The sequence below is a fragment of the Sus scrofa genome, chromosome 13 (genome assembly GCF_054392235.1).
Source record: "Sus scrofa isolate SSC_HxYL_T2T_F1_AM1 chromosome 13, Sscrofa_HxYL_maternal_Yorkshire_Landrace_v2.0, whole genome shotgun sequence".
NCBI lineage: Eukaryota > Metazoa > Chordata > Mammalia > Artiodactyla > Suidae > Sus > Sus scrofa.
In genome coordinates this window covers 218229035-218254611 of record NC_139395.1, presented here as the reverse complement: position 1 = coordinate 218254611, position 25577 = coordinate 218229035, and the positions used below count along the sequence as shown (strand labels likewise).

Sequence of the window (25577 nt, the reverse complement as noted above, 5' to 3'; positions counted from 1 at the left end):
CCATATGCCGCGGAGCAGCTGAAAAACAAAAAAAAAACTTTCCTCTTCATAATTCCTTCTGTTTCTCTCCCAGCCCCTAGCAACCTCTGAGCTGCTTTCTGTAACTATGTATATATATTTGCACTTTTTAGAGTTCTGTATAAATTAAATCATACAGTGTTTGCTCTTTTTTCTGGCTTATTTTAGCTAATATTTTGAGATTCATCCCATGTCATTGGGTGTTACTGACTTTTTAAAAATTGTTGAATAGTACTCCATTGTACAGATATGCAGTAACATATATGCTCATTCACCTGTGAACGGACATTTGGATCGTGTCCATTTTGGGGCTCTTAAAAAGAGAGCTTTTCAAGAACAGGCACTTAAAACCTTTGTGTGGATATGTGCTCTCATTTCTCTTGGGTAAATACGTAGGAGTAATAAAGCTGGATAATGTGGTAGATGCGCGTGCTACTGTCAAAGGTCCTGTTCTGCTGTTCTCCCGAGTGATGGTTGGTTCCGGTTAACCTTTCCACCAGCGGCTTATCCACATTCTTGCTCAGCTTGGTCTGCAAGTAGGTGTGTAGTGATATCTCATTATAGTTTAATTTGCATTTCTTTCTTTTTTTTTTTTAGGGCCGCACCTGCGGCATATGGAGGTTCCCAGGCTAGGGGTTGAATCCTAGCTGTAGCCATGGGCCTATGCCAGAGCCTCAGCCACGCAGGATCCGAGCCACATCTGCAACCTTCACCACAGCTCACAGCAATGCTGGATCTTTAACCCACTGAGCCAGGCCAGGGATTGAACCTTCGTCCTCATGGATGTACGTGGGTTTGTTAACCACTGAGCCTCTACGGGAGCTTCCAAGTTTAATTTGTATTTCATCAATGAGCAGTCATGTCGAGTATCTTTTTTTTTTGCTTTTTAGGGCGGCATATGGAGGTTTCCAGGGTAGGGGTTGAATCAGAGCTATAGCTGCTGACCTATGCCACAGCTGCATCAAGGCAGGATCCAAGCCGTGTCTGCGACCCACACCATAGCTCATGGCAGCGCTGGCTCCTTAACCAGCTGAGTGAGGCCAGGGATCTAACCCGCATCCTCATGGATACTAGTCGGGTTCGTTAACCTCTGAGCAACGGTGGGAACTCCTTTTCATGTATTTATTTGCCATCTTTGTATCTTCTTTTGCCCCTTTAAAAAAATTAGTTTTTTTTTCCTTTTTTGTACATGAGGCTTTATTCCTAGTAATCCCAAACTGCAAATAACCCAGCTGCCCAAGGTTTTTATTATTATTATTATTATTATTTTTTTTTTTTTAGCTATTTCTTGGGCCGCTTCTGCGGCATATGGAGGTTCCCAGGCTAGGGGTCGAATTGGAGCTGCAGCCACTGGCCTACGCCAGAGCCACAGCAACGCAGGATCCGAGCCGTGTCTGCAACCTACACCACAGCTCACGGCAACACCGGATCGTTAACCCACTGAGCAAGGGCAGGGACCGAACCCGCAACCTCATGGTTCCTAGTCGGATTCGTTAACCGCTGCGCCACGACGGGAACTCCAGGTTTTTTTTATTATTGAGTTTTGAGAGGCTTTTTATTGGGGGGGGGGGGGGTTCCTGCACTTGTGGCATGCGCAAGTTCCCAGGCCAGGGATTGAACCCATGCCACAATAATGACAACACTGGATCCTTAACCCACTAGGCCATCAGGGACCTCAGAGTTCTTTATATATTCTGGATACAAGTCCTTTATCAGATACATGCTTTGCAAATATTTTCTTTCAGTCTGCATTTGTCTTATTCTCTTAATGGTGCCTTTTGAAAAAACAAGTTATTTGTTTTGCTGAAGTCCACTTTACTGATTTGTTTTTTTATGGATTATGCTTTTGGTGTGATTTTAGAAAACTTTACCTAAGCTCAGATCATAAAGATTTTCTCCATTGTTTTCTTTATAAATTTTTTTGGTTTTAGGTGATACATTTACACCTATAATTTGTCTTGAAATAATTTTTGTGTGTGGTATATAAAAGTTAATTATTTTTTTTTTTTTGGTAAATGGGTATTCACTACTTCTAGCACCATTTATTGAGAAGATTATCTCTTATTTTTTGCACCTTTGCCAAAAATCAGTTGTTTCTGTATAATACATCCTGAAATTGGGTTAATACTTCAACTTTGTTAGCCCTCAAGTTTGTTCTTTTTTGAAGCTGGCTTTTCTGTCATTTGCATGTAAAGATTAGAACAAAATTGTCAATTTCTACAAAATAAAAAGCCTTGTAGGATTTTGATTGGGATGGCTTTGAATTTATAGATAAACTTACTGCTTATTTAGGTCTTCAGTTTCTCTCAGCAGTGTTTTGTAGTTTTCCTTGTACATGTTTTTCACATGTTTTGTCAGATTTATTCCTAAGAATTTAACATTTTTTTTATTCCATTGTAAAAAATGTTGTGTTCAAAACTTACTCTCCAATTAGGTCTTGTCCAATAAGCATGTGGCTCCTGATCATCTGTTGCAAATCTGCCAGCGCATCGGTCCCATGTTGGATAAAGAAATTCCACCCAGTATTTCAAGAGTCACTTCTTTACTTGGTGCAGGAAGGCAGTCTTTGCTACGTACAGCAAAAGGTACCTTAATTTGAAGAAGTGTTCTGCTTTGTATTACTAGCTTAATAATTATAATTGTGAAGTAATGTAAGCATTGTGGAAGAAAGGTGATATGTAACTAAAAACCATGCTGTGGACTATAAAATTCTCTGCATTTAGCATAGACATTGAATTTTATTATATCAGTGTTTAATGGGTCCTTCTGCATTTAAAAAAATGATAAAGGTATAGATGTTAAGCTCAAAAGCTTGAATTTATTCTGAGATGTGTTTGAGGTTTTATCAATGTGAGTTCTTAATTTTTTCATTTTGTAGCTCACTTATAACTTCATTGAATGTAATTGTATGTGTCTAATAAACTCTTTAAATGCTAGAAGTATTTTATTTGATATTTAGATTATGCAAGCCCTTTGTTATAAGGGGAAGTGATTTTCTAAATTTGGTAGCAGTTTGAAAACAAGCACCAAAAATGTACAATTGCATGGTTCTTTTTCACCAATTTGATTTTTTTGCTAAATTATATGGTAGCAAAATGTTTGGAATTGCTGTTCTTTTTCTGTTAGCTTGGTATAAATCACTTAGACTAAGTATATGTATGTGATACGATCTATGTATACACCGTGGCTTAACTGCTAATGGGCAAGAACGTTGGCTCTTCTGATCCTGAGCATACGTCAAGTTCCTCCCTCATGATTATTTTTAAGATCTCTTGCTGATGTGATGCTGCCTCTTAGATGCACCACCAGTATAAAGCTTGACTGAGAAAGAACAACCCTCCCTCTTGGTTCCATGCCAGACTGGTTTCTCAGCTTTAGTTGTTTCTTAGTGCTCTATGGTCATGCCACACTGTGGCTTGAATCAGGAAACTGTTCATATTCTTCCTTTTTCTGTGTCCCTATTCACCTTGTAATATTCTATTTTAGGTTGTTATGTAGTAGTTGCCTGGGTAGCCTGTTTTCCTCTGTTTTCTTTGTGTCAAGCTCAATGTCGTTTTGTGATGAGCACTGCTTTAGAACTGGCAGACCTTAGAAGAGACTTCAGCAAGCTGTCCTAGGGTAGGGGCCATATTTCTTTGTTTTGTACTAGTGACATGAGAGGATGCCTTGTAACTGCTCTTTGATAATGGTAGTGGTAACGAACTCATTCGTGTAAAACATGATATGCCTGTTAGTTTGGGGCACCCGAGGCTCAGTAGAGGTTTATGTGATGCCTTTTTCCCCTTCCTCTTTGTGTCGTGAAGAAGCTAATATCTAGCACAGCAGAGTCAGTGTTCTGCTGCTGTCTCCTGTAGAGGGGTAGACATGTTCTCTGAGCATACCTGGTAGGGCTGGTGGGGCTTTAGAATTAGTGTCGAGACTCACAAATCCTCCCCGTGCTCTTGTGATCCTAAAACAAGAGGAAAGCCATTTACTTTTGTCAGTACTTTCTGAGAGACTAAAGTCATGGTAACATTGGCCAACATGAATCTTAAAACTCAATAGCATTTAAGTATGTTAATTAAGTCAAAGATTTTCATATAAATACAAAAATTAAATTTTTCCTTACAAAAATTTCCATTTCTGGAAAGTTGGATCAGTCCTGAGTAAGACTATATCATTAATAATTATATAATTCAGTAAAAACAAAAACTTTACTTGGCATCGAGTGGGACTTGGAGTCAAAAGATCTGGTTTTATGGTCCATTTTGACCAGTCCTCTGCAGTGGATCTCTTTAAAGGTCCTGGAACCTTTGAGCCTCAGTTACCTCACTTGTAAATTGGTGATAATACCTACCTCACAGGGTTGTTGTGAGGATTCAATGAGATAATGTATGTGGAAAGCACTTTGTAAATTGTAAAGTGCTACACAAATGTTAGTTGTTGTTGTTGTATCTGAGATGTCTTAAATTTTTTTTTTTCCTTCAGAAATAGTCTAATAAACCTCTAGGGCTTTTCTGTTAAAGTATATTAGTTGGTAAACCTTTGAATAAACAGTTTATTACAATATACGTAAGTATTCTATAAAATCTTTTTTGGGGTTAACTTTCAAGATTTTATGTGTATCTAAAATTCATTTTAAAGACTGCAGGCACACAGTTTGGAAGGGCTCTGCCTTTGCTGCTCTTCATAGAGGAAGACCTCCTGAAATGCCGGTGAATTATGGCTCCCCACCAAATCTTGGTAAGTGAGGTTGGCTTTTCAGATACTCAAAACCATTTTTTAAATTTCTTGACCAACTTTGTAACTGCTGTATTAACAAAAAATTTTTTAAAAAGTTAATAAAAAGAGGAAGTTCCGGAGTTCCCGTCATGGCTCAGTGGTTAACGAATCTGACTAGGAACCATGAGGTTGCGGGTTCGATCCCTGGCCTTGCTCAGTGGGTTAACGATCTGGCATTGCCATGAGCTGTGGTGTAGGTTGCAGACGTGGCTCGGATCCCGTGTGGCTGTGGCTCTGGTGTAGGCCGGTGGCTACAGCTCCGATTCGACCCCTAGCCTGTGAACCTCCATATGCCTCAGGAGCGGCCCAAGAAATGATAAAAAAAAAAAAGAGGAAGTTCCCATTGTGGTTCAACAGTAGGGAACCTGACTAGTACCCATGAGGATGCAGGTTTGATCTCTGGCCTTGCTCAGTGGGTCGGGATCCAGTGTTGCTGTGAGCTGTGGTGTAGGGAGCAGACATGGCTCGGATCTTGAGTTGCTGTGGCTGTGGTGTAGGTCGGCAGCTGTAGCTCTGATTTGACTCCTAGCCTGGGAACCTGCATATGCTGTGGATGCAGCCCTAAAAAGAAAAGAAAAAAAAGTAACTGCTGTATTAAAACTTGAAATACTGGTAATGTTGTTTCAAATTTGTTATTTTCCTAAAACTTACTAAAAGTAATAAAAATTAATGGAAAACAATCTTATTTTAAAAAGTCAGTTTTAGTGCTTTTAGTGGAACAGAATTGGGAAGAAACTCTTTCTTTAGGATTTCTCAAACATTGATTTTTGTAACCCTCTAGAAATTGTTTTGGAATTTTTCTTAGCTTTTTACATATTGACTCCGCCTTAACCATTTTTATTGTTTTTCTTTCCTAGTGGAGATCCATCGAGGAAAACAACTTACAGGGTGTTCCACTTTTAGCACAGCCTTTCCAGGAACTATGTATCAGCATATAAAAATGCACAGAAGGATTCTTGGACATCTATCTGCTGTTTACTGTGTAGCATTTGATAGGACAGGACATAGAATCTTTACAGTGAGTTAACATTTTAAATTCAGTTTGGTATCATTTGGAGCACTTTAGTGTGCATCAAAATTATCTAGGACATCTTAAGATGTAGGTTCTATGTTTCTCATTCTCAGGAATTTTGAAATCAGTAGGTTTGGTGGGGAGCCCATGAATTTGCATTTTTTAAGTATTCCAAGTGATTCAGATGCAGATAATCAGCCCTGATGTGTTGTTTGTGAGACTGATTTAGAGGAGTGGTTCTTAGAGTGATCATCAAAGATGCTTAAAAAATTCGAGAGCCTAGTATTTCCCTTTCAGCCCATTCTGTACCTGCTGAATTAGGTTACATAGTGTATTAACCAACCCCCCCACTGCAGAAAATCCAAATCTCTATGGGTGGTTCATGTTCACATTGATTACTCATGATCTAGGAAACTTGATTGACTGCTTTAATACTGAAGGATTATTTTATAATTGTTGTAAACTCTTATCTAAATATTTTAACCGAATTAAATATGGACTTTAATTTACCATTTTAATGCTTTAGGGGAAAATTGGGATAGTTGAAATTTAAATTTCATTTTTCAGATGTTGAGATTCAGAGTAGTCAGTCACATATTTACTGAAAGGATGGATGCTGGCTGGTACTATAAACTTGAGACTTTTGTTTAGTTATTTAAAATGAGGGTGCTAGTCCCATTATTTTTTGTTCTTGGAATTGCCACTTATTCACCTTGTGGAACATAGGTCTATCCTAACACTCAACAAATTATTTAGTTTGATAAGAGCTGATGTGACATTTAACCATTGTTAATTGAAATAAGTGAGCCATGAAATTTTAGTTGGACTTTTTACATGGCAGAGGACTTTGGGAAATGGTATTTATAGTGGATCTGTGTCATAAAAATGAAAACTCAAAGTAACTATTATTAGGTTTGAAGAAAAAACTATTATAAATGTTTTTGGCTGTGAGAGTCATAATTTACAGAGTTGGAAAGAGGGGAGGATTATAGACACTTAATTTGAGTGACAAGTAAATAGTATTCTTTTACGTAATATAAAAGATGTGCTGTGTTAACATCTACTTTTTGGGTGTATTTTTTCCTTAGGGATCAGATGATTGTTTAGTGAAGATTTGGTCAACACACAATGGCCGCCTGTTATCCACACTAAGAGGTCATTCTGCAGAAATTTCAGATATGGCAGTAAACTATGAGAATACAATGATTGCAGCAGGGAGCTGTGATAAAATAATTAGAGTGTGGTGCTTGAGAACTTGCGCTCCAGTTGCCGTGCTTCAAGGACACACGGGGTCAATTACGTCTTTACAGGTAAACTAGCTTTGGTGTACATATTTTGTGTATGACCTCTTTTTCTTTTAAAATTCTTTTTCTTTGAGAAATAGTAAAATGCTTAGTAATTATATGATCTATCTTAAAAATAGAATTCTTGCTCCATGAGTCTTGGAAGGGTGATGTAATAAATATCTAATATAGTTAAGAGCTTTACTTGAAAGCTTGATGGATGACGTACTGCTTGCTTTAGGTTTATGGTTGCACTGAATGACTGTCAGTTATACAGCAGTGATAGGTTAATGATTTTGCTGCCTTATTTATTTATTTATTGTTGACATGCTCATGGCTCGTGGAAGTTCCCAGGCCAGGGATCGAACCTGTGCCATTGCAGTGCCAACTCTGGATCCTAAACCCGCTAGACCACCAGGGAGCTCCTGATTTTTTTACTTTAAAAAAACTTGTGGATTTTGTTAAGTTGATTCAATTTGATGAAATCTATGAATTTTTTTCTTTATTGTGGGAGTTAATTTTGAGCCATATATAAGTTGACAGAATTGTATGATGAACCCTATGTGCCTATCAACCCATGGCCAGTTCTTTTTCAGCCATTTTACCTTGTACCTAAAGCAAACCCTAGATTTCATATCATTTCTTCTGTAAATATTTCAGTATATCTTTCTAAAAGACAAGCAGTATTTTATTAAAAACACAACCAAAACATTATCATTACACTTGTTGATGTTACAGTTTCTAATTGTTTCATAAATTGCATTATTTTATTTAGTTTCAATTAGGAATCAGACAAAGCCTATACCTTGTAATTGATTGCTATAGATTAAAAGAATCTTAAAACAAATTGTGCCCCCTTGTCCAATTTCTTTCCTTCCTGCCTTCCTGCCTTATGTCTTTATGGGCAGCCTATGGAAGTTCCCAGCCTATGGGGCAAATCAGAGCTGCAGCTGCAGGCCTACACCATAGGCACAGCAACACAGGATCCAAGCTGCATCTGTGATCTACACCATGGCTCACAGCAACACTGGATCCTTAACCCACTGAGTGAGGCCAGGGATTGAACCTGCATCCTTATGGTTACTAGCTGGGTTCCTTACCGTTGAGCCACAAGGAGAACTCCCAGATTTCTTTTTAAAAAGTCTCTTGTACTTTGTGGAAGGAATTGGGCTACTTATCTATAGAGTTTCCACAGTTGGGTACCATTTGCCTCCTGGTGAAGTAGGTGAACAGTTTTCATTTGTATTTCTTGTAAGTTGGTTGTTGGATCCAGGGTAGTAGTTTTATTTAATGTGCATGAGAATCACTTGGAGGCCTTGTTTAAAACACAGATTGTGGGAGTTCCCTTTGTGGCTCTACAGTATCTGTGAGGATGTGGGTTCCATCTCTGGCCTCTCTCAGTGGGTTAAGGATCTGGTGTGGCCGCCGAGCTGTGGGGTAGGTCACAGACGTCCCATGGACCTGGAGTGGCTGTGGCTGCGGTGTAGTCTGACAGCTCCAGCGCTGATTCAGCCCCTAGCCTGAGGACTTCCGCATGCTGCAAATGTGACCCTAAAACCAACAGAACAAAACAAAACAACCCCCCCATACAGACTGCCCACTGCCAGAGATTTTGTTGGATTCATAGTGTTGGAAGTTGGACCTGAGAGTTTGTATTTATAACAAGTTCCCAGGTGCTGCTACTGCTGCTCCTCCGGGAACCACACTTCAGCTTCATTGCCCATTGTGGGGCTCGGTTGCCTTGAGGGATACGCTTTTCCAGATGTAAAGTGTATGGTGGTCTCTGTGTAGTCACCCTAGATCCCTTCGTGCTGAGAATGGTGCTATTCAGTCATTTTTTTTTGAAAATTACATTTTGTTAGGAGAAGATGATTTATAAGGTCTTTTGAGACATTTGGTGCCTCTGATTTGAGTTTGGCTAAAGCAAGGTGAATGATTTTATTTTCACATGTGAATTTATCTGACGTAAGTGGTCTATGAATTTGGTGTGAAGTTCTATGATAAAAGTGATTTTTTCATCAGCTCATATGGTCAGTAATCTTAAAGAGTAGAAACTGCAGCCTTAGGTTTGAATGATGACAGCTACAGCTGGGACTGTTTTACTTTGAAAATTTAAGCGGTTTTTGACTTGCCTGTTTACTTTTAGGCGAGGAGTACATTGTCCTCCAGAGGGCTTGATACTTTGAAAATTTACTCAAATCCTAGCTCTCTTCCACAGATTTTTGTTGTTGTTGTTTGACATGAACTTGTAGGCAATAGAGCAGAAATAAGAACATTTATAATATTTTGTGAGGGTGTCTTAAAACCATTGTGGGAGTTTTTAGTGCGAAAGCAGAGCTCTGGTCTTCACTAAAACCCATTCTTTAGTAGTGAGGGGGCCCATATTTATCACCTACTCAATATATCAAAAAAATCTTGCGTGGTAGTAAGTTTTTATACACCAGGAGGCTTTTCTGTACTTGCTAGTGGTTTCTCTGAAGTTAAGAGTCAAATCATGATTTTAGTTTTTTTTTTTTTTGATTTTAGTTATTAATCTTTTTCATGTTCTTTGCCCCATTGTTACTAGCATATATATAAACCACCTTAAATTTTCATTAAGGTTTTCTTTTTATTAAAAAAGATGTATAAGTAATATTGTTTGCAGAAAAATTAGACACTAGTTAACAGCAAATTAAAACTTCCATAATCATACCACCTAGAAATGTAATCATTTCCAGTATTTTAACCACACACCTTTCACAAGGATAGCATTATACAGTGTCACTTAATATAATTTATATTCTCAAAAATGTTACTATCAGACTAGCTGGGTTACAGCCAGAGGTGGAACCTTTTGTCTGTTTAAGAGTATCAAGTGAATGTCCTTCAGGAGTGAGAGACATAATGCATAGCTGGTGACTGGAAAAGCTAGATGAAAGAGAAAAAGAATTTGAAGTGCTAATGTATTGAGTAATTATGGAGCCAGGATATGGTAGGTAAGGGTGGCCCAGAGAAGGAAACCTTGAATTTAAAAGCATTTTCCAGTTTTGCAGGAGGTGGCTGAGAAGCTTAGCTGAAATTTTGACAGAGTTGTAGGATTGGGACAGCTGTATCTGGGAAATATCTATGTATAGTAAGTTCAGCTCCTTTAAAGAAATGGAGTTTCAGCAGAGAACTAGAAATTAGTAAAAAGGAAATTCAAGATTTGAAATATGTAACAATTTAATAATTCAGTGGATGGTTTTAACAGCAGATTAGATTGAACTGAAGAAATCAAAGAGAAATTTAATGCGTGAAAATGAGGTCAGAAGAAAATATAAATATAAATAGATGCAAACAGAGGGAAGAGTTTGGTATATACTGAAAGAAATGAAGAGATAGAAAATGCTGAAAAGTTTCCATATTTATGTACATACATATATAGCATATGTGGGATTGACATTCCTGATGGAGAGGAGCAACTGAACTGATAATGGCTGAGAATTTTGCGAAATATACTGAAGAAATAAAGCCACAGACAGAAGAAACACTAAGGATCCTGGGCAGAATAAATTCAGAAAACTACAACTATTGAACATCCCAGTAAAAGTTAAAACCTGGAATTCCCTTTGTGGTTCAGTGGTAACGAGCCCGACTAGTATCCATGAGGACATGAGTTTGATCCCTGGCCTTGCTTGGTAGTTTAAGGATCCTGTGTTGCTGTGGCTGTGGTGTAGGCCAGCAGCTGTAGCTCTGATTCTCCCCCTAGCCTGGGAACTTCCATATGCGGCACATGCGACCCTAAAAAGCAAAAAAAAAAAAGGAAAAAACAGTTTTAAAACCATTGACAGATAAATTCTATAGTAACCAGAGGGAAAAATAAAGGAAGGAATAAGACTGATGGCTTGCTTCCCAGTAGAAGCAACGGAAGTTGAACAGTACAATACAGACTTGACTTGGACGACGCATTGGAATATAGCATGTTATATTTGCATCATTTCAGTCGTAAATGGATTGTTTATGATATAAGTATGGTCCACATGCTGACCCTTAAACTAAGTTCTTAACAAATTTGAAAATAGTGAAAAAATCCTACGACTATTCTCTGACGGTAATGCTGTTAAGCCAGAAACTACCAACAGCCAGAAATAATAGACTAATCCTCACTTTTTTAAGGGAAGCAGTACACTTTGACGTACCCCATCCCATGCATTAAAGAAGAAATCCCAATAAGAGAACATTTTGAACTGATTAATAATGAAAATACTATAAATTATAATTTGTAGGATGTAGAATTTGGTAGCCAGCCACCAGGATGCTGCCCGGGGACTCTGGCCGCCTCATGCTCATGCCCTCGGATCGTCTCCGTGTTGAATAGTGTTGGCTCGTGTGACTTGTAGGAGACCGGGACAGTGATGTGGGGTGACTTCCATTGCTAGAAAGATGAGAAGACAATGGAGGTCATAGTCTTACTCTCTCGAGTAAATGGAAGCTTCTGTCTCACTCTCTTGATTCGCTTATCTTGAGGCATACCTGCTGTTGACAGGGCCCTCAAATGGCCCTGTGGCGAGGTCTTATTGGCAGGTCTTATTATTGAAGTCTCCTACCATAGCCACGAGTTGGCCTTTATGGAAACAAGGTCCTCCATCCCCAGTTAAGCCCAGGCTGACATCATGACTTCAGCTTCATGAGACCCCTGAGCCAGGAGTGTGGAGAAGAGGGAACCCTCCTGCACTGTTGGTGGGAATGTAAGCTGGTACAACCACCATGGAGAACAGTATGCAGGTACCTTAGAAATCTATACCTAGAACTACCGTATGACCCAGCAACCCCACTCTTGGGCATATATCCAGCCAAAGCATTCCTTGAAAAAGGTGTATATGGAGTTCTGGGGCCAGTGATCAGATCCAAGCCGTAGTTGTGGCCTATGGCCATGTTGGCTCCTTAACCCACTGTGCGGGGCAGGGGATTAAACCTTCGTCTCAGTGCTGCAGAGACACTGCTGATCTCATTGCACCACAGTGGAAACTCCTAAATTAATTAATACGTTAATAGCAAAATAGAGGATCAATATGTGTACATTAAAGACTTCTTATTTTGCCACTGAACAAGTTGTAAAAGTAGAGGTTATTCTGTCCTCAGGCATATGTTATACACTAGTTAGTTACTCAAAAAGTGTACAGTTCAAGAAAACTATTTTGACTTTGGAAGTAGACATGTGAGATGGCAGTACAGAATCAGAGAGCCAAAAGGACTTAGAGAAATTGTATATCTGGTTTTTTTGGTTTTTTTTGGGTTTTTTTGCTTTTTAGGGCTGTACCCGCAGCATATGGAGGTTCCTAGACTAGAGGTCACATTGGAGCTGTAGCTGCCAGCTTACACCACAGCCACAGCAATGCCAGATCCGAGCCATGTCTGCAACGGGTACCATAGCTCACTGTAATGCCAGATCCTTGACCCACTGGGTGAGGCCAGGGATCAGACCTGCAACCTCATCATTGCTCGTTGGATTTGTTTCTCCTGCGCCACAGCGGGAACTCTGAGAAACTGTTTCTTACTGTTTCCTTTTTACAGAAATGCATGTTATAGTCATTGATGAGTAGCTTTGAGGGTGGCTAATAAAACATGGCTGTATGTAAGTGATACTGTATTTGAGGAAGTGTCGCTAGTTAGAAACAGTAAAAGAAGGCTTCAGAAGTTTAAAATACCTGTTGGGTAATAAAAAAAGTCTCTTAAAGCTCAAAGGTAAGAGTATATACTGGTGAATTCTATTAAAACATTAGAGCTGCTTGGAGCTTTGTGAAACTAATCAATGGTAGGACCCACATCCTCAAACCAGAACTTTCCTGTGAACCATCAGTAACCAGTTGGCAAATATAATGAAAAAGAACATAATTCACAGTAGCAGCAAAAGCCTTTATGTAGGAGTAAACTTACCAAGAAATAGGAAAGGTGTTAGAAATAAAAAGGCACTGTATTATCATTTGAAATCCCTCTTGTTTGTTTTAATGGAACTTGGCATGTTTTCAAGTTCATTTAGAAAGAGGAAAATAAGTCCAAATAGCAAAAAAAAAACAAAACCAAAAAACCTTTAAAAAACAAACCTTCAGCTTTTTGCCATTTTAGGTATTTATTTTTTGTGTGTGTTTCTATTTTTTTATTATTTAAAAAATTTTTTAATGATTTTTTTTTCCATTATAGCTGGCTTTACAGTATTCTCTCAATTTTTACTGTACAGCAAGGTGATCCAGTCACACATACATATGTACATTCTTTTCTCTCACACTCTGATGCTTTGTCATAAGTGACTAGATAAAGAGTTCCCAGTGCTATACAGCAGGATCTCGTTGCTTATCCACTCTAAAGGCAATAGTTTACATCTATTAACCCCAAATTCCCAGTCCATCCCACTCCCCTCGCCCCTCCCTTGGCAACCAGAAGTCTGTTCTCCAAGTCCATGATTTTCTTTTCTGTGGAAAGGTTCATTTATATTAGATCCCAGATATAAGTGATATATGGTATTTGTCTTTCTCTTTCTGACTTACTTTACTTAGTATGAGGGTCTCTTGTTCCATCCATGTTGCTGCAAATGGCATTATTTTGTTCTTTTTTATGGCTGAGTAGTAGTCCATTGTGTATATATACCACATCTTCTTAATCCAGTCGTCCATCCGATGAACATTTAGGTTGTTTCCATGTCTTGGCTGTTGTGAATAGTGCTACAGTGAGTGAACATGCAGGTACCTGTGTCTTTTTCAAGGAAAGTTTTGTCTGGATGTACGCCCAAGAGTGGGATTGCTGGGTCATAGAGTAGTTCTAGGTATAGATTTCTAAGGTACCTGCATACTGTTCTCCATGGTGGTTGTACCAGCTTACATTCCCACCAACAGTGCAGGAGGGTTCCCTTTTCTCCACACCCCCTCCAGCATTTGTTATTTGTGAACTTATTAATGACGGCCATTCTGACTGATGTGAGGTGGTATCTCATGGTCGCTTTGATTTGCATTTCTCTTAATAATCAGAGATGTTGAGCATTTTTCCATGTGCTTGTTGGCCATCTGTATGTCTTCCTTGGAGAAATGTCTCTTCAGGTTTTTTGCCCATTTTTCCATTCGGTTGTTGGCTTTTTTGCTGTTGAGTTGTATAAGTTGTTTGTATATTTTAGAGCTTAAGCCCATTTTAGGTATTTAAAAAATACTTTAATAGGTCTTACAGAGAAAACAATGTAGTGTCAATCCAGGGCTAGACAAAGATCAGTGAGATAAAATAGAGAGCAGTAAACCACTTGTGTATCTGTCATATTAAGACACCACTGTTAGAACTAAATACAATTCTTAAAGTACTCTGCAGGGCTACAAATTTTACCTTGTTTTAATTTTAATAAGAATATCTAATTGTTAATGTAACTTCAGTTATTACATTTAATGGGATATTCTCTAAAATTCAGTCCATATTCTGGAATATTTTTACCTTAGATGTAAATAATCCCTTTTAAAAAACTTTCATGTATTCAGAGAGAAGGAGCTTGGAAGAGGCCTCTTTGAAGAAGTCAAATATTGTCTCTTTTACAAAGTGTATATATAGTCTTGGGGAAAAGCATGAAACAGATAATGAACCTTATCTGTATCTCTCCGGCATGTTGTAATGATAAATAAGCATGTAAATCATCCAGAAAAACAAAATCATGCTTCCCAGCTCTTGCTTTTCTCTTGATGGCAAGACTGGTCTTCCTTTGCTTAAGCTCCTGTCTTGAATGTCACTTAGAGTCAGCACATAGGTGTTGCTTCTTCATGGCGTTTCTCCTCATTCTGGGAGAACGAGGGAGGTGCTCCCCTCCAGCTAAGGTTCTTCGATTAATTGGATTGGTTTTAGTTCTTTATCTTACCTGTTTCTTTTCAGTCAGTATTGTATATTGCAATCAGACAAATCTTTGGGTTGCCTTCAGGTGTTTTACTTGAGAATTACGGTTAACCTCCTAACTTCTTGTTATTGCGTCCAGATTCTCTGTTTTACCCATTTCCCTACCAAAAAGTGAACATACAGGGGTTTTTGTTACTGTCACATATCACATTCCCTCTCACTTTTCTATTTTCATTCATATTATTCCTTTGTCTGTTTGATTTTCTTGTTTTCCCTCTCTGTCTTAAAATTTTAAGCTGCATTGGATTTTTCTGAACCAAATTCCTCTTTCTTTTTTCTAACTTCTTTGTGTAGCACGATTGGTACTTTAAAATACAAATATTGGCTGTATTCCGAAGTTACAGTTTAATTCTCATGTTGTCTTATAGAACTTCTATGGTTTTGTTATGTAAATATTTAAAATGTTGATCCACTTGGAATTTATTGTGATTTGTAGTCTGAAGAATGGATCTAGTTTTTTCCCTAGATTGTCTCACAGTTGTTCCTTTATCATTTATGCAGTGATTCCCCCCCCCCCCCCCCCCCCGCCGTGACTGAGATGACACCTTAAAGTCTTATGTATTAGGGTCCATTTTGGACTTCATATTTTTTTCTGTTGGTTATTCTTTCAATGTGTACCTCCTATGCTCTGGTTTTAATGATTGAGGCCTTGCGATGGGTTTCGTATTGATAGGATTGGATCTCTATCTTCGTAAAAGTTTTTCTGACTATTTTAAGTAGTTTTGAAAATAATCTTTTATTGAGATCCCATTACATTTATAAATTAGAGATAGACTTTCTTTTTTTATAGGTTATGCCTTTTCATTGCAACAGGGTCACCTGTATTTTGGATTTCTTGTGTTTAAAGTGTCAGTTGAAGTTAGCTTTGAAAAATGATTAAACTGTGACTTCGATTAAACTGTGACTTTGGTAGCAGCTCAGGAAACTGAATTGTACATGTTAATTGCTTTTTAGTTTAGCCCAATGGCCAAAGGCTCTCAGAGATACATGGTCTCTACTGGTGCTGATGGGACAGTTTGTTTTTGGCAGTGGGATTTAGAATCCCTGAAATTCAGGTAAGTGCCTTTAATCATGTAATAAGTTTTCTTTTTTTAGTGGTATTATAATTCAGTTCAGTGAAATGAAATCTGATTATTGAGAGAAATTCTGTATTGTGGTTGCCTTTTTACTTGTGAACTTAATTTTTATTACATACAGCATATTGCCATATTGACTACTGTTTATACTGTACTATTTAGACAGTTGGCTATCTTAAAAAAGCATAGCCATTCTATCTCAGCATATTTTTTTTGTCTTTTTGCCTTTTCTAGGGCCACTCCCGCGGCATATGGAGGTTCCCAGGCTAGGGGTCTAATTGGAGCTGTAGCCGCCGGCCTACGCCAGAGACACAGCAACGCGGGATCCGAGCCGCATCTGCAACCTACACCACAGCTCACGGCAACGCCGGATCGTTAACCCACTGAGCAAGGGAAGGGATCGAACCCGCAACCTCATGGTTCCTAGTCAGATTCGTTAACCACTGCGCAATAATGGGAACTCCGATCTCAGCATATTTTTTGAAAAGGAGAGTAATAGTATGTATTTGAAACATTTTGAAAAATGTTAGGAATGTATAATTAGACACAGAGTCAAGACATTTAGGCAGGATCATTTAAGGTCAGACCTGGATTATAGACTTGTTCTGTCCAGTATGGTACGTACCACTGGCCGCAGTCTCTGTATAGAGCACTTCAGATGTGGAGTGCAGTTGAGGAATTGAATTATTAATTTAAAATTTAAAACCGGTGCAATTCAGTTATTACAAAATTTTTCAGCATATTTCAAACAACTTGAGTATATGAATTTAGTTTTTCAACTATAAGTTTTATGAAATCTGAGTCCAGATCAAGTACTTTTGGTGAAATTTTTTGCAGTTGAGAGGTATTATGTGTCCAGTATGCTCTGAAAGATTTAATATAAAAGAACCTAAAGTTCTCTTTAAAATTTTATTAATATTGATGTGATGTTTTGGATATATTGGCTTAAATGAAGTAAAAAATAATTTTATCTTTTTATTTATAGTGTGGCTACAAAAAAACCTAGTTTTACCTTTTAACTTAATGATATGACTACTAAAAATTTACAGTTACACATGTGGCTCACACTGCCTTTCTGTTGGACGATGCTGTTCCCTGGTGGTTCTGTAGCCTGTTCAGTGGCCACTTAGACTATCTGAAGTTTTGTTGCCTCAGTTACTGAACTGGAGTTAGTATTTTGCTCTGTGTACCAACATCTGTATAATCTGGGGATTGGATAATCCTTTAAAATCCATCTGCCTGTAACATATTTGGTACGCTATGAGGTACTATAGAAATAAGATTATAGTATTTAAATATGCTAGATTAAAACCGGTATCTAAACTGTGGTAATGTGCTAAACTAATGTATTTTAAAACAACATTTTCTTCTTTTAAAGTTCACGTCCCCTGAAGTTCACTGAAAAGCCTAGACCAGGCGTTCAAATGCTTTGTTCCTCTTTTAGTGTCGGTAAGATGACTTTAGTGGTTTTTTTCCCTTAGTTTTATTTTAGCATTTATTGAATGATCACATTATTGTTAAGAGCCTTTGTCACATAGGTGGTAAATGATATGTTGATTTCATTAGATTTAATCTGGTGTGTTAATTAGCCATTTTCTTGTCTTTACTCCCCCATTGAGCACCTTTCTCTGATTTCTCATAGTAATCAGAGCCGTGATAGGAGAGAGAGCTGCCAAAAAGGAGGCTTATGGTGTTGTGTCCGTGTGTGCACTTCCTGTGCCATGTGCCCCTTGTGGCTGATGAACTGAGATTGTGATTTTCTTTTAACCAAACTCCTTTTTTGGGTAGTTTAAATTTGTTTTCCATACATCTTGTGAAATTATTCCCTGTTTTTTTTGTACAGTGAACTTGTGTGCTAACCTTTGTTTTTTTTTTTTTTTTTTTTTTTTTTTTTTGTCTTTTTGCTATTTATTTGGGCAGCTCCCGCGGCATATGGAGGTTCCCAGGCTAGGGGTCGAATCGGAGCTGTAGCCACTGGCCTACGCCAGAGCCACAGCAATGCAGGATCCGAGCCGCGTCTGTAACCTACACCATGGCAACGCTGGATCGTTAACCCACTGAGCAGGGGCAGGGACCGAACCCGCAACCTCATGGTTCCTAGTCGGATTTGTTAACCACTGCGCCACGATGGGAACTCCTAACCTTTGTTTTTAGAAGACGAAAGATTTTTACCCCATAGAAGTCTGTGAAAACTTCAACAAGTAAACTTTATATTCCACAGCTAGGTTTAGGGTTATAAATGCTTTTTCAGAGTGGCAACATCTTTTTTTTTTTAAGTACAAACCACTGTTTTTAATAAGTTTTGGTATTAGCATAACAATTGGACAGAAATAATTGGAACCCAAGGCCATAAAGTATTAGTATTTTTTCTTTTCCATTATAGTTTATTATAAGATATCAAATATAGTTCCCTGTATTATACAGTAAGACCTCGTTTTTATATTTTATATGTAGTAGTTTATATCTGCTGATCCCAGATGCCTGATTTGTCCCTCTCTTCCCTTTCCGCTTTGATAACCATAAGTTTGTTTTCTGTGTCTGAGGGTCTGTTTCTGTTTTGTAAATAAGTTTATTTGTATCACTTTTTAGATTCCACCTGTAAGCAATATATAATATTTGTCTTTTTCGGACTAATTTGGTGTGATACTCTGGTGTGTGCGTGTGGTGTGTTTTGTTATTTTCCAACACCACGAAACGGTTTTCCAACACCAGCTGGTGGTTCTACACTTCAACTCAATTCTGATACTGCCTACCTTAGAGAATCATTTGAGATCCCACCAATTAAGGACTCAGTCCTACAAGACTCCCCACATACCCCAACCTCAGACTGGATTTGTCACCTGCGTTTCTGACTGATGGGTTGTAGATCAGAGGTTTCCATATATCCATCTTGGGTTTGATTAATTTGCTAGAGCCGCTGACAGAAGGAGAAAACTTGACTCACTAGATTGTAGTTTGTTATAAAAGGTAATAGTTTGGAAACAGCCAGATGGGAGAGATACATAGGATGCAGCATGTGGAAAAAGACACTCTCTGGGCTTGCCATTCTCTTCTAATCTCCACATGTTCATCAGCCTGGAAGCTCTCCGAACCCTGTCCTTTTGGGTTTTTATGGAGACTTCCTTACATGGGCACAGTTGATTAATCATTGGATATGTGATTGATTCAGCTCTCTCCCGGCCTTCTCATCACATGGTTGGCTCCCCTGAGAGTCAGCCCCCGCCCATAGATGCTTTCTAAAAATTACCTCATTAACATAAATTCTGGTGTTGAAATGGGTTTTTATACAAATCAAGACACCAATGTCTTTTCACTTAGAAAATTCCAGGGTTGTAGAAGTTCTGCCAAACACAAGGATGAAGACAAATATTTCTTCCTAAAAATCATGTCATCACATTGTGTTTATTAATTTTTTTGGGTCTGTTTTAGGGCTACACCCATGGCATATGGGGGTTCCCTGGCTGGGGTCGAATCGGAGCTGTAATTGCTGGTCTGCGCCACAGCCACAGCCATGCCAGACCCAAGCCGTGTCTGCGACCTACATCACAGCTCATGGCAATGCCGGTTCCTTAACCCACTGAGTGAGGCAAGGGATCGAACTTGCATCCTCATGGAAGTTTCCACTGAGCCGCGATGGGAGTTCCCTGTTGTATTAATTTTTAAGGATCTTTTTATAGTGAGTTAGAAAATGGCACTACTGAGATAAATTTAGTTTTGGCATAGAGATCTTGCTTAATTTAATATAGAAATTTGGTTCTGATATTTGTTACAAACTGGATTTTTAAACCTTACAATTTTTATTTCAGGTGGTATGTTTTTAGCTACAGGTAGTACTGATCATGTAATCAGAATGTATTTTTTGGGTTTTGAAACACCTGAAAAAATCGCAGAACTTGAAAGCCACACTGTAAGTATTCACATTTTGTGTAGATTGTTAATAATATTTCTGTTGGTACATAGTCAGATATTGCTAAGGGAAATTGTTATTGATCTTAATTTTAACTTAAATGTAGGAGGAATTGCATTCGAAGGTGAAGGGTGATACTGACAGCTCGGCACCTTACAGTGCAAATATTCTGCAGTGGTTATTTCAGCTTTAAGTCCAAACTTTTGCTTATAATAATTGGGTTCATGCTAGGCCTTTTTATTTTAACCAACTCATGAAATTAGAATGCCGTTTTATTAATGTGTAGTAAGATAAGTCTCAAGTGTTTTGAAATACTAATCAGTGGTCAGGTCATCTTTTCATAGAGCTTTCTCATAGAACTCCTGTAGGAACGTCTATGAACTTACTTGATTAAATCACTTTAAAAGGAGAAGAAATTTTATTCTTTTTCCACATAATCATCAATGTGAATATGCCTTGTTCTCAGCTATTTAAACCTTTATATTTTGATCACATATCAATTTTTATATTGATGTAATTAATTTTAAATACAAATTTTTTGATTTTGGCTTTTTTTTTTTTTTTCTTTTTTTTTTGGCTTTTTAGGACTGCAGCATATGGAAGTTCCCAGGCTAGGAGTTGAATCAGAGCTGCAGCTGCTGGCCTACACCACAGCCATAGCAAAGTGGGATCTGAGCCGCATCTGCGACCTACACCACAGCTCATGGCAACGCCAGATTCCCCGGAGCGAGGCCAGGGCTCAAACCCACATCCTCATTCATGCTCGTCAAGTTCGAGTTGGTTACCTCTGAGCCATGACTGCAGTACTCCTAATTTAATTTTAGAAGCAAGACTTCTTTTTTACCCCATGCGTTTTATCTTTGGCACAAGAGATGTATCTTAGTCTTACCAGATTTGTAGTTAGATTCTTTGTACTTAAACACACAGTACATATTTGGATGGTGTGATTCAGTAGCACAAGTGAAAATAAATCTCTTGCTTTAAACCAAATGTGCTTCTAGCTCTAAACTGAGTGGGCTTTCTTCGTTTGCAGACTCTGTGGATGATTATTTTTGTGTTTGGTTTTTCCCCTCTTTAGGATAAAGTTGATAGTATCCAATTTTGTAACAATGGTGATCGGTAAGTGTGTGTTTGTGTTTTTAGGCACATATACTCTGCTTCCTGTTAGTATAGCTAATGTATCTCTTTGCAGGTATATATCATATTGCAGGTACTTGTTAATAAATGTAATAACTGAAGGAAAAGTGTCTGGGGGCGGGCACAGAGAATGAAATAGAAGTTTTTAGGTTTGTAGTTTCTGCTGCCTTCTCTGACCAGAGTAGTTCTCCTTTAGCTGACTATTGGTTGAATGTTTGATTTATAGGAAAATTGGGTGTAAAGATAATGAAATTCCTTGATTTTTGAGTAGTTAAAAAGAATCTTTTCTAACCAATCACTGTGATACATTCTGCATCACAATCATCACTTAGATTTCATTCTTCTTTGTGGTCTTCATGGTCTTTATCAGGTGCCTTTCCTACAGTGCACTTTTAAACACTCTATTAAATAGATTAATTTATCTTTACACAATGGCCAGATGAATTAATTTGAGTTCAGAGTTAAAATGTTTAGAGTGGCTTTTGCTTTTACTGTTTCTTACATACATATGTATGTAATCTTCCTATTTTAACCCCCCCTCCACATATTTCTTTTACACAAAATTCAGTCTATTTGACAAGCTAATGATTGAGTTTGAAATGAGCTTTACTTAATAAGGCCAGGTAAATCATAACGAACCAGATTTTCCCCATTCATATAGGCCCTAATTCCCTGTCTTTTAGAATTAACACATGTAAATTTACCTGCAATCAAGATAGCTTTATTAAATTTTTTTTGCTTGTGATTTTAACGATAGCTCTTTGTGGCATGTATGTGAGTCGAAGATATTTTTCTTTTATCTTAAGCTTCTTAAGTGGTAGCAGAGATGGAACAGCACGAATTTGGAGATTTGAACAGTTAGAATGGAGAAGCATCTTACTAGATATGGCTACCAGAATCTCAGGGTAAGTTGAGATGTTCTTCCTATAAGTAGGTGTATCATGAGTACTTGGTTGCTCTCTGGTTGGTTGATTTCTTTGTTCAGGGGGTGGCGGCCACCTCTTAGAAGAGCTGCAGTCTAAGTGAATGGCTGCCTCCTGCATGTCTGACATACAGATAATTAAATCTTATATATGCTTACAGTTATATAGGGAAGAACTATTCTTGTTCAAAGCATTGACTTCCTCTTAGGAGTTGCTTTTAAAAACACTTAAAAATTTTTAAGAAAATGTAAAAATAACTCAAGTATATAAAGTGTGGAAATTTTAGAAAATTCTACTTTTCTGAAGATAGTATTTTTGGAATTTATAAAAAATCACTTGTGGAGTTCCTGCTGTGGTGCAGCGGGATTAGTGGCATCTTGTGAGCACTGGGACTTGGGTTCGATCCTTGGCCCAGCACAGTGGGTTGGGGATCTGGTGTTGCCGCATCTGCAGCTCAGATCTGATCTCTGGCCTGGGAACTCCATATGATGTGGGGCAGCCAATGGGGAAAAAGAAAAAAAAGTCACTTGTAGTTAGGTCTGGTGAAAAAAGCAAGCAAATATACTTTATTGTTTAGATTTAAAAAAAATCGGACGCCAGCAGAAACGATTTTTTGCATGCTAGAATTTTGGCTTTGGTAACATGGCATTGAAGGCAGGTTTGTCCAGCTCTCCTCCTCTTCCAGCATCCAGCTCTCAGGTATTTGAGCATCTTTCAGAAAGTTTAGCAGATCCCAGGATAGGTATTACACATTTCAAATACATTGCCTTTTTGTGTTTTTATTTTTTATTTTATTTTATTTTTTTGTCTTTTTGCCATTTCTAGGGCCGCTCTCGTGGCATATGGAGGTTCCTGGGCTAGAGGTCAAATCAGAGCTGTAGCTGCCGGCCTACGCCAGAGCCACAGCAACGTGGGATCTGAGCCGTGTCTGCAACCTACACCACAGCTCACGGCAACGCTGGATCGTTAACCCACGGAGCAAGGGCAGGGATCGAACCCGCAACCTCATGGTTCCTAGTCGGATTCGTTAACCACTGTGCCACGACGGGAACTCCTGTGTTTTTATAATTAGGAGGCAGTACAGGTGGTAGAAAGATAGGTGTTTTGGAGTCAGACATGTGCTTAGATACCACTTAACACTGTTTATAGCTATATTATTTTGAGAACACCATTTAATACTTTTTAATCTCTTTCCTCATCTAAATATTCTTGGCAATTTTAAATCATATGATGAAAATTTCCAGGAGTTCCCTTCATGGCTCAATGGTTAGTGATCTCTACTAGGGTTCATCAGGACCCAGGTTCAATCCCTGGCCTCGCTCAGTGGGTTAAGGGTCCAGTCTTGCCGTGAGCCATGGTATAGGTCACAGATGCGGCTCAGATCCCGAGTTGCTATGGTTCTGGAGTAGGCTGGCGGCTATAGCTCCAATTTGACCGCTAGCCTGGAGACCTCCATATGCTTTGGGTGCAGCCCTAAAAAGACAAAAAAAAAAAAAAAAAAAAAAAAATTCCAGCACACTGCCTGGTTTGGAGTAGGCATATCAGTTTTCTTAGCTGTTTTTCTGAGAAATGTTACACATTTTATCTTTTGGAAATCCTCATGTCTGCTTTTATTTTTAATAATTGTAGGGGAAATTAACTCTAACTCTATTATGTCTCTGTTGTCTTGGGTTTCAAAATAAATTTGATATTAATATTTTTGTGGAATGATCTGTGTTAGAGTGTAGAAAGGATACATAATAGAAATCTGATAATCCTTGTTCACAATTACTTAAAAATAGTATATCTGAATATTTAGGAGTATCTTAGTGTGAAAGTGAGTACTCTCAATCCTTGATTAATTGAAATGAAAGAACAGCAGTTGAAAATTTGAAATCATATTCATCTATGAAAAAAATTTTTTTTCATATATGAAAAATTATTAGGCAAGATAGGAACATCAGTGTAAAAACTTGAACAAAAGTTTTTTAAATGAGACTGAAAACTCTTTAGTTTTTTTTTTTTTGTTGCATACTCTTTTCATGGAGAAAACCTTTCCTGTAAGTCCCCTCATGGTGGAAATATTCTTTTCTCATTTAAAGTTTTATCTCCTTCAGATCTTGAAAATCAGTGTTTTTTTATCTGTAAGAATTGATGGATATATCTGTTTCAGTGTTTTAATCTTGGCAGTTCAACTTGATGAAAGGCATTATGTCTGGTAGTTCCTTAAGTGAAGCGTGGAGTCTTAGCCTGTATTCCATTTTGTATCTTAAGTTACACTTCCTCTGATAACTAGAATTTTTTTCTCATTTGTGTTCTATTGTGCTTACATAGATAGCTGTTACATAGCACTCATTCCATATTGTTGTAGCTGTTTCTTTAAAATATATTCATTTTATGTTTATTTTTATTTTTGTTTTTAGGGCCACACCAGCAGCATATGGAAATTCCCAGGCTAGGAGTCAATTCTGAGCTGTAGCTGCCAGCCTATACCACAGCCACAGCAGTCGGGTTCCAAGCTGCGTCTGCGACCTACACCACAGCTCATGGCAACACCGGATCCTTAACCTACTGAACAAGGCCAGGGATTGCACCTGTGTCCTCTTGGATACTAGTCAGATTTGTTTCCGCTGAGCCACGATGGGAACTCCTCATTACATGTGCTCTGATTTTAGAAGCAGCTAGATCTTTCCTCCACCCTCCTGTTGTGTATAGCTGACTGCTATATTTTATACAGAAGCTTTGCATATTGCTTTCATAAAGGCAGCAAAACACCGTATCCAAGACCAGTCTTGCCAAAGGACCCGTAGGAGCATTCTGTAGGGAATATAAAGAGATGAATCTGGTCTCATTTATAGCTCAGCAAGTTGAGAGTCTCTCAGTTTCCTAGACATTGGGATATGAAGGTGAATTACCTTCTTTTTGTCTTCCTGAACTTTTTTGTCATCTTCTCTGGAGACAGAAGCAGTTGAAAGTATTACTGGTAGGGCTTGGGGCCAGGAGGAGGAAAAAATAGAAAAGAGGTAGTGGTGGTTGCTTTCATGAGCAGTGGTGGTATTCTAAAGTCTGCTTTTATCCAGTCTCTAAAACGGTTTCCAAATCATCCCCTCCCAGGGTGTGCCCTTATCTGTGTATAGAGAGTCTCTTGTGGGTCACATGTGATAAACTAACTCCCTGTGGAGTTGATAAGATGTAGACATGAGCTGGATCACTTTAGATAGTTTTGTGTTGATGAAGGATTGTGTATATTGTATAGCCTCCTACACATACAGCATTGCACATTTCGTATTTTTTTTCTTAGAGATTTATCTTTGGAAGAGGAAAAGTTTATGAAACCCAAAGTGACCATGATAGCTTGGAATCAGAATGATAGCATTGTTGTCACAGCTGTGAATGATCATGTCCTCAAAGTGTGGAATTCTTATACCGGACAGCTGCTTCATAACTTATTGGTAGGTAGTTTTTATACAATGTAATGAATGATAAACTTTATTTATATTGTCAAAGGGATAGAAATTTGCATATTAATGTATAAATTAGTCATTAATACATTTTTAAAAGCTCTTAGCGACTGTGACAATACGGGGTTTTAATTTTAAACTT

At 38.2% G+C, this 25577-nt stretch overlaps 1 protein-coding gene across 3 annotated transcripts in view; it reads left to right on the top strand.

The window, feature by feature from the left end:
• Positions 1 to 25577, top strand: part of BRWD1 (bromodomain and WD repeat domain containing 1) — a 120993-nt gene that overhangs the window by 15301 nt on the left and 80115 nt on the right. For all 3 annotated transcript variants that reach the window (XM_021070989.2, XM_021070988.2, XM_084992149.1), the window contains exons 5-14: positions 2453 to 2603; positions 4642 to 4740; positions 5637 to 5797; positions 6880 to 7101; positions 15907 to 16007; positions 17407 to 17477; positions 19835 to 19935; positions 21014 to 21054; positions 21879 to 21977; positions 25276 to 25426. In XM_021070989.2, coding sequence (XP_020926648.2) covers positions 2453 to 2603; positions 4642 to 4740; positions 5637 to 5797; positions 6880 to 7101; positions 15907 to 16007; positions 17407 to 17477; positions 19835 to 19935; positions 21014 to 21054; positions 21879 to 21977; positions 25276 to 25426 — 1197 coding nt within the window. The remainder of the gene's footprint in view (positions 1 to 2452; positions 2604 to 4641; positions 4741 to 5636; positions 5798 to 6879; positions 7102 to 15906; positions 16008 to 17406; positions 17478 to 19834; positions 19936 to 21013; positions 21055 to 21878; positions 21978 to 25275; positions 25427 to 25577) is intronic.